Source organism: Aptenodytes forsteri, unplaced genomic scaffold (genome assembly GCF_000699145.1).
Source record: "Aptenodytes forsteri isolate BGI_AS27 unplaced genomic scaffold, ASM69914v1 Scaffold149, whole genome shotgun sequence".
Taxonomy (NCBI): domain Eukaryota; kingdom Metazoa; phylum Chordata; class Aves; order Sphenisciformes; family Spheniscidae; genus Aptenodytes; species Aptenodytes forsteri.
Genome location: NW_008795560.1, coordinates 566,633 through 574,354, shown reverse-complemented (window position 1 = coordinate 574,354; position 7,722 = coordinate 566,633). Strand labels below are relative to the sequence as shown.

Here is a 7,722-nt window from a genome sequence, read left to right as displayed (position 1 = left end):
TTACATTTTCCCCTAACCAACACTACAGAGATCAGAATAACCTCTTGAAACAACCTTGCTTTGATTGTCCACGTTTCTTTTCTCACCAGGCAGCCTTGCAAGCAGATGTTATGTTAACCTAAGAGCATCTGACTACATTAACATCAAAGATAGGGCAAGAGGATGCCTGTTCAGCTGATCAGAAATAAAGCCTCTTTAGGCACAAAGAAATAACAATGCCTCCAATCCAAGAAAAAGACAACTCTGTCTCCTGAATTTGCCTAGAGTGGTAATAGGACCAAGAAGAGGACAGGAGATGGTCACTCCTTTATGAAATAAAATCAGAGGCACAAGCATCCAAAAACACAAGTGTAAGTGTTAACAACCTGAGATCAAAGCAATTTCAAAGCAGCTGAATTACATCAAATTTCTCACAATAAAAGCTCTGATCACCAAGCAATCTAGAGAATCTTCTCTTCCAACAAACCAAAATGGGAGGACTTTGAAAACAAAGTAGAATTTCCCAAATGTTAGGTCACTTAAGTTATAGGCAGGTACACTCTAAACACGCTCACCGTGTTTACTTCATTATCTGTTCCATGCTTAAACTATAATGCTTAAGCTTAACTGCTTGTCCAGCTTAAATAATGAACATTAGCTAAGATGCAAAGAAGTGTTTTTATTGCAAGCACAGTGAGCAGGGAGTGGGGTGCATCTCACATGAGTGTGATGGAGGGCAGATTTAAACCACGCACCCTTCTGGTTTTAGTGCTCGTTGCTGTCAGGTGTACATCATTTCTGCCATGTGAGACATTTTCTTTGGAATATACAAGTAATATTCCATGTATCCCGAAAGATCTTCAATAGTCACATCATCCACAAAGGCCCTGGCTTGCTCAGAGCAAGAGCGTGGAGAACTTGAGGGAGTTCTTGATGGCAAAGACTGGGAGTGATCCTCAGAAATTGTTCTTCTATCAGGTGCCAACGGGAGGGTGTTCTGCAAGCCAGAGAATTTGTACACTTCCATATCTTGCCATCGTTTACACTGACAGGCTTTATCTGCACACGTACACGGCTTATTCGTGTTCAGCTTGGACACAGATTGAAAGTCAGAAAGCTCCCTAGTCTTTAGGCATGCTTTGGATACTAGAGAAACGGCAGCTGGAGAGTTCTCCTGTCTGTTCTCTGACGCCGACTGTGTAACAGAAGCTCCCAAAGACTCCACATCAGCTCCCTTCCGGCCAACGTCAGGAGCAACACCGCATCGTTCCTGTGCACAAGCTTCCTGTGGGACTGGCATCCCAAACCCACTGCTGTCGTCCTGGGCATCAATCTGGCTCTTGTGTGCTAGCTGGCTGCACGTGGAATGTGATTTTGTGCTGCAATGGATAAACTTTGGAGGATGAAGAATTGGAGACTTGGAACGCCTGCGACGCTGGGTTCTCACAACTCCTCTTGAAGGCTTCTTCATAGACCTGCCAGGGAAAGGTACAAAAGGGAGTGAAGATTCACTGAAGGACTTACTGCTGGATTACACGTAACATTGGGCAAAATCTCTACTACATTTATGTTGCATGCAAGAGCTTTAAGCTTAGAGGACTTGCTCAGGGTATTCTGCTATCTCGGAATCTGACTTTGTTCTAGTCAGGCAGCTCTATAAAATATAAAAGGAACACCTGAGAAATGAAACCAAAAGTGCATGCTTTTAAGGTTAGAAAATGAGTAAAGCATGCGAGACATGACAAAATAACCTTTAAGAGAAGGACACAGCACAAGAAGACAGCACAAGACTAATTAATCAAGGGCAAAGGGTGGTTTTGTTTCAGTAGATGAGCATCAAATTCTGCGTCGACACTCCAGAAACTAATTTTTTATTTTAATCTAGTTCCCAAGGCACAGTGACAGCTTCTGCAATGTCAAACGACTGAGGTGCGTTCATGGTTGTCTGATTCAAAAACAGCAGTTCACATTTATATTGAGAAACATCTATAATGTTTAGCAACCTATAGGTGAACAGCATTTCCTTTCACTTCACCTAATTGTAAGTAAGAATAGTAGTCACATATGAACAGAAAAAGGTGGTGTAGAGTATTTTAAATAGTCCTTTAATAAAGAAAACTTGGCTCCCTTGTTTAGGGGTGTAGTTACTAGAAACCTTGTCTATTTAAAATTCCCTTTCAATGCAGTACCATTTGAAGTAGTCTGATAATCCCAAGCTTCTCTTACCCATGCCAGGTTTCCTTAGAAGTACACATATTCTTAGGTTTGGTTTCATCTGCCACTGTTCTAACTAGTGCTCTTGGACTTGTCCCTTCACCCACAGAGAGAGAAGCAGTAGATCTGTGAAAGACAGAATGAAAAGTTGACAGCCTGGACTGGTTAGCATTATGAATATGAAAAAACTTATCACTCTTCTCTCCCAGAAAAGATTGCTCCAAATCATTTACAACATGTCTTAAAAGACCTGCCCACAAAGACGACCCAAATCAGAAAGATAGCGTTTACACATTCCTATCTCAAAAGTTTGTATAACGGACTCTTTCACCAAACACGATGCCATTCAGCAACTAGACTGCAAATCCGAACTCCACATGCCAATGATGAAGCACACACAATGGCTAAATTTCAGTTTCCCGGGAGAGGGGAGGGGAAAAACACCATCACTGAAGAAACGCGTCTCTTTTTCCAGAGACAAATAAGCCATTCTTTCCTAAAAATAAATGTTCTTTGGACATAAATAGACTTTGTTTAACTGAAGAACACTTCAGCCTCTGTCTAGGACAACATAAGCTAAAACTCTTCATACTATTGCGAGTTCAATCACTTGAGCAACAGAGTTGTGTCAGATCTTCAACTTCTATTCAAGCCAGGGACCTTAGAAGATCTACTAATTTTTCTGGTGCTATAAATTCAGCCCAAACTCCCGTTTTCAAGGAGCTGTGATAATCCCAAGAACAATTTTTCCAAGTTGCGACTTCACATATTACACTGGAATTCACAAGGAAATTATTTTCCAAATCCGGTATTAAATTAGTTTGTAAGCAGGGCGGATTCCCTGAAAAGTGAAAATAAGTCCCCACACACTGATCTAGGATAGGGTTAACTGATATTTAATAGAGTCCAAACTACTAGTCAAACAGCTGCTATTTTCCATTTAAAGGACAACGAACACAGAGCAGAAAATTGAAGGCCAATGGTAAAAACTCCAAAGTAGTTAAGTATGCCTGCCTGGGGGGTGGGACTAGAGATACTGAAGAAATGAGAGGCATTTGCGTGGTGATTCATTTCTAACGAGTTTAATTACTTCAACGAAAGACAGCTTTAGAAGCCCATCTACTCACGATCTAAGTTCTATGGTAATTCTGGTTACCACCGTGATATTTACACACTGCCTTACCTACGCTTTCATTTCAGCTACGGGCACAATTGCGTCACTGACAACAGCTTACTGAAACACAGTACTACGCAAGCAATGTGTAACGGTGCACATTTGTCAGCAGAAAAAACAGTCTATAGAAGCCTTTTTTTTTTTTCCTTTTCATTTCAGATAAAAATGATCACCACCAACAGAAGACACATGCTGCTTGTGTTCTGCTACCTGGGACAGGGAGGGTAAGTGCCACGTGTCGGATCTCCCACAAAACAAGACAACACAAAAAGCACTCTTTCTAATTTAGTGATTTTTGGTTATAAATAGGAAATGTGTTAAGTGACAGCAATGAAAACAGTTTGTGTGGGAATCACGCACTGAATCTAACGCTCTCCTTTACTGACATGGAAAGAACATTTCCCTCCTGGGAAAAGATGGGAGTTTATTCTCATGACAGGCCTTCAGAGCCATGACAATATGCTAACTTCAAAAGCAGAGTTCTAGTGCTACGGACAGAACCTCTGGCAGCCAGATTCATGCCAAAATTCATTTCAAGCATGTTGTCAAGTGCTGACTTGTTTGTTTCAAGCCTGTTGGGAGCTAACAGTGATCAAACAAATGACGATTCCTTGAGAAGTGCTGTCTGCAGCTAGTGAATTTATTTCAGTTTGTTTAACTAGAATGAAGGCTTTCAGTCCCTAACCCTTTGCAATTACCTCATTCCTTCAAATTTAACAGCAAGGGTGTTCCCTTCGAGTCCATTTGTAATATGTTAACTCTGTACCTCCCTGTGGTGTTACTTACCCAGCTGTGTCAACTCTTAGCTTTTTGAATGCTGTCTGCAGGCTTTCCTCTTCTCCATCCTTAGCTTCCGTTTTCATTATTGGGATGGCCAGAAGGTGACAGAGTTACCATGTACTGCTACAAGCAGAAAAAAAGACATATGAAAATAAGGACCAATGCCTTGTTAAAAACATCAGTTGCCCAGCAGCATCGTAATACATGAAAATAAACTCAAAATAGCACACCGAGCGCACAAAGCTGAGGTCATTCTAGTAGAACATTTTTGAAAGTTGATTCAGCTTTATGATACCCAAGAATGGAACAGTCTCTTGTACAATTGCCTAGGTGAATTAGCAATTTAAAGTAAAATTTGGTGTCGATAGCGTCTTGCACATCCATTACAGTTTAGACAGACTCTTCTATTTGTCTTAGTGTGTCACCAGAATAATTCCAGAAGAGGTGAAAGGCGAGGAGGAACACCACCACTAGAAACAGTCGACTTCCTACAACTGCTATTTCCAACTTTGGGACTTGATGTTACATATATACTTAAAAAAACCCCAAACCAACAGATTTTTCTTAAAACAAGATAAAGTTTTAAGCTAAACAAATTTTTTTGATGTCTAGATCCCAGCAAGAGTTACACAATCCTACCAGAACATGGTATTTTGATTGCAAATAGCCATTAGAATTTTCTGGTATCAGCTCTTGAACAAGTACAAATGCAAATAAGAGTACAAACAGCAAATAGTAAGCTTTGTTTTAAATAAAAAAAGGAATTGACAAAAACTGGCTGATTTTTTCTTTTTTCAAAAATCTACCCTGGCCATCATTTAATATAGCTACAAAGGAGTCTCAAAGACTCCTCAAGACTAAAGGAGATTTAGAAAGATCTAAATTTAACGCTCTTCAGTGCCTTACAGTTCTGCAGTCACGTGCACATCCTACACCAGCCATGCTTCCGCTAAAAATGTACTCGATAAAGGTTTGCCTCCTTAGCATGGGCTTTGCTTTTGCCGAGCAGAAACCACTGACGGTAGCAAGTCTCAGTTCTACACCAGACTACCTCAAGCTCAGTATTTGTTGAAGTTTACCTGGCTGATTAGCCTGCTTCATTTAATGCTTTTGACTTGACTACTTCTGGAAAAACAGGGCCATTTGGTGTGGACGCCATTACTGCGAGAGCCTTTGGCCACGCTGTATGGGTTGTGATGAGATCATCTTCTCAGTCTTTTTTTTAAGTTACAAGGTTGTCATACTTGACAACGTTCTATGAGACCGGTTTGGTAGACGAGGGGAGAGCAGTGGATATTTTCTACCTGGACATCAGTAAGGCTTTTGACACCGTCTCCCACAAGACCCTCATAGAGAAGGTGATGAAGCATAGGCTGGATGATCAGTCAGTGAGGTGGACCGAAAAGCGGCTGAACGGCTGGGCCCAGAGGGTGGTGATCAGTGGCACAAAGTCTAGCTGGAGGTCAGTAACCAGCGGTGCACCCCGGGGGTCAATGCTGCGTCCAGTCCTGTTTAACATCCTCATTAATGATCTGGATGACGCGGCAGAGTGTACCTTCAACAAGTTTGCTGATGACACCAAACTGGGATGAGTGGCTGATACACCAGAGGGACCTCGACAGGCTGGAGAAAGGGGCCGACAGGAACCTCATGAACTTCAACGAGGGGAAGTGCAAAGCCCTGCCTGTGGGGAGGAACAAGCCCATGTGCCAGTACAGCTTTGCAGAAAAGGCCCTAGGGGTCCCGGTAGACACCAGGATGGACATCAGCCAGCCGTGTGCCCTGGTGGCAAAGGGACTAATGGTATCCTGGGCTGCAGGTCGAGGGAGCTGATCCTTCCCTCTACTCAGCACTGGCAAGGCCACAGCTGGAGTCCTGTGTCCAGCGCTGGGCCCCCCACTGCAAGAGAGATGCTGACATGCTGAAGAGAATCCAGTGAAGGGCCACTAAGATGATGAAGGGACTGGAGCATCTCCCCTATAAGGAAAGGCTGAGAGAGCTGGGACTGTTCAGCCGAGAGAAGAAAAGGCTCAGGAGGGATCTCATCAATGTATATAGATACCTGAAGTGTGGGTACAAAGAGGACAGAGCCAGGCTCTTCTCAGTGGTGCCCAGTGACAGGACCAGAGGCCACGGGCACACACTGAAACGCAGGAGGTGCTGTCTGAGCATAAGGAAACAACTCTTTGCTGTGAGGGTGACTGAGCACTGGGACAGGCTGCCCAGGAGCCTCCCTCCTTGGAGATACTCAAAAGCTATCTGGACGTGGTCCTGGGCAACCGGCTCGGGGTGGCCCCCCTTGAGCAGGGGGGGCTGGACCTCCTGGGATCCCTGCCAGCCTCAACCGTTCTGTGATTCTGTATCTTCCTGAAGCTCTAAGAATCCATTACGACGGTAACTATCCAAACCCAGCAAACGATAACAGCTCCTGTAACAAGAACACACATATACGGAGCACTGACTCTACCTAGTAATACAGCAGTAACGCCTACATTAGTACTACTTTTACCAGCTAAGCACCAGCTTTTTTTGTAGCACGGAAAAGAAAAGGTCTCGGTGAAGAGAGAGGAGTAATCTGAACCTCCGCAGCTCGGTTACTTATGCAGATAGAGTGGCAATTTCTGTTCCCTCACAACCTCACTGCAGTCGGAGGTGGCAGCTCTCCCCGTTGTTGTTGCGGCTGCTCGCTCTGCCGTGATTTCATCTGGGCACCCTGTATTGCAGACAGCTATTATGACACACGCAGAAGGGTAATGTATCATAACAACTTCAAGGCACACGTTGTCCAGTGAGTCAGCCAGCAAGTAAACACGAGCGGAGGAAGCGAACACGGAGACTGACAACACGATGCTCATCTGAACAAGTTACTGTTTTATAAACTCTCTTAGTTAAATACTACTGCTCCGGTGAAACGTGCGGTCCCTACTTCAGTAACATTTTTCCTTGACCAGAAAAGAACATTCTTTAAAATAAAAAATTCAGCCTACAACCTTTTTCTTTTTAAAATACCAAACCCCTGTATTATATAACCTTAGCGAGACGATGAGAGTAAAAAGTTTTTAAATCACTGTACGTTACTCAAAATGTACTACCAGTTTTAGACTACATATTTTATCGTGCTGCCTTTCACCGCTGACACGGTAAACCCTCAAAACGATGCAGAATTTATTCAGGTAAGAACCCGCTCACTCTGTGATAACTAAGTATAAGCTTAAGCATTTTAGATGCACCAGCCAACTAGCACTGGTATCGAGAAAAAATGAATTACTGTGAAAACCAACCGAAGTTTAACGTTGTGTCAAAAAAACCACACTGAAACTTATGTTCTCCGTCTCCTGGGAGCAGAGGCATCCACCCTTTCCCACTGTACTCAGCCCCTTCCCAGCAGCCCAGGACCACCAACCCAGCCCGGCGCGCTGCGAGACGTCCCCCCCCGCTCATAAAGTTGTGAGGGTGCAACGCGCGAACACACCCGTTCGGCTTCACAGACGGCCGCGGAAAGGGATTAAGAGCTCCCAGACGTGCCCGGCCAAGGCCTTCGGCAGCACGACAGGCGCACCGAACGGGGACGCGGC

General features: G+C 43.8%; 1 protein-coding gene across 1 annotated transcript; it reads right to left on the bottom strand.

Moving 5' to 3' along the window:
• Positions 1-638: 638 nt before the first annotated feature.
• LOC103901332 (oxidative stress-responsive serine-rich protein 1) lies at positions 639-4,311 on the bottom strand. Its single transcript, XM_009282204.2, has 3 exons — positions 4,154-4,311; positions 2,206-2,319; positions 639-1,454 (listed from the first exon to the last, which is right to left on the bottom strand). The coding sequence occupies exons 1-3, from the start codon at positions 4,228-4,230 to the stop codon at positions 761-763; spliced, it is 885 nt and encodes a 294-aa protein (XP_009280479.1). The 5' UTR covers positions 4,231-4,311; the 3' UTR covers positions 639-760.
• Between the last annotated feature and the right edge of the window lie 3,411 nt (positions 4,312-7,722).

Bases quoted from the DNA above. Each gene is read 5' to 3' on its own strand.
- LOC103901332 (XM_009282204.2), bottom strand. From the start codon at position 4,230: ATGAAAACGGAAGCTAAGGATGGAGAAGAGGAAAGCCTGCAGACAGCA. The intron at 2,320-4,153 runs GTAAGTAACACC...TGTCTTTCACAG, and splicing joins CTAAGAGTTGACACAGCTGG to ATCTACTGCTTCTCTCTCTG. The intron at 1,455-2,205 runs GTAAGAGAAGCT...TTTCCCTGGCAG, and splicing joins TCTAAGGAAACCTGGCATGG to GTCTATGAAGAAGCCTTCAA.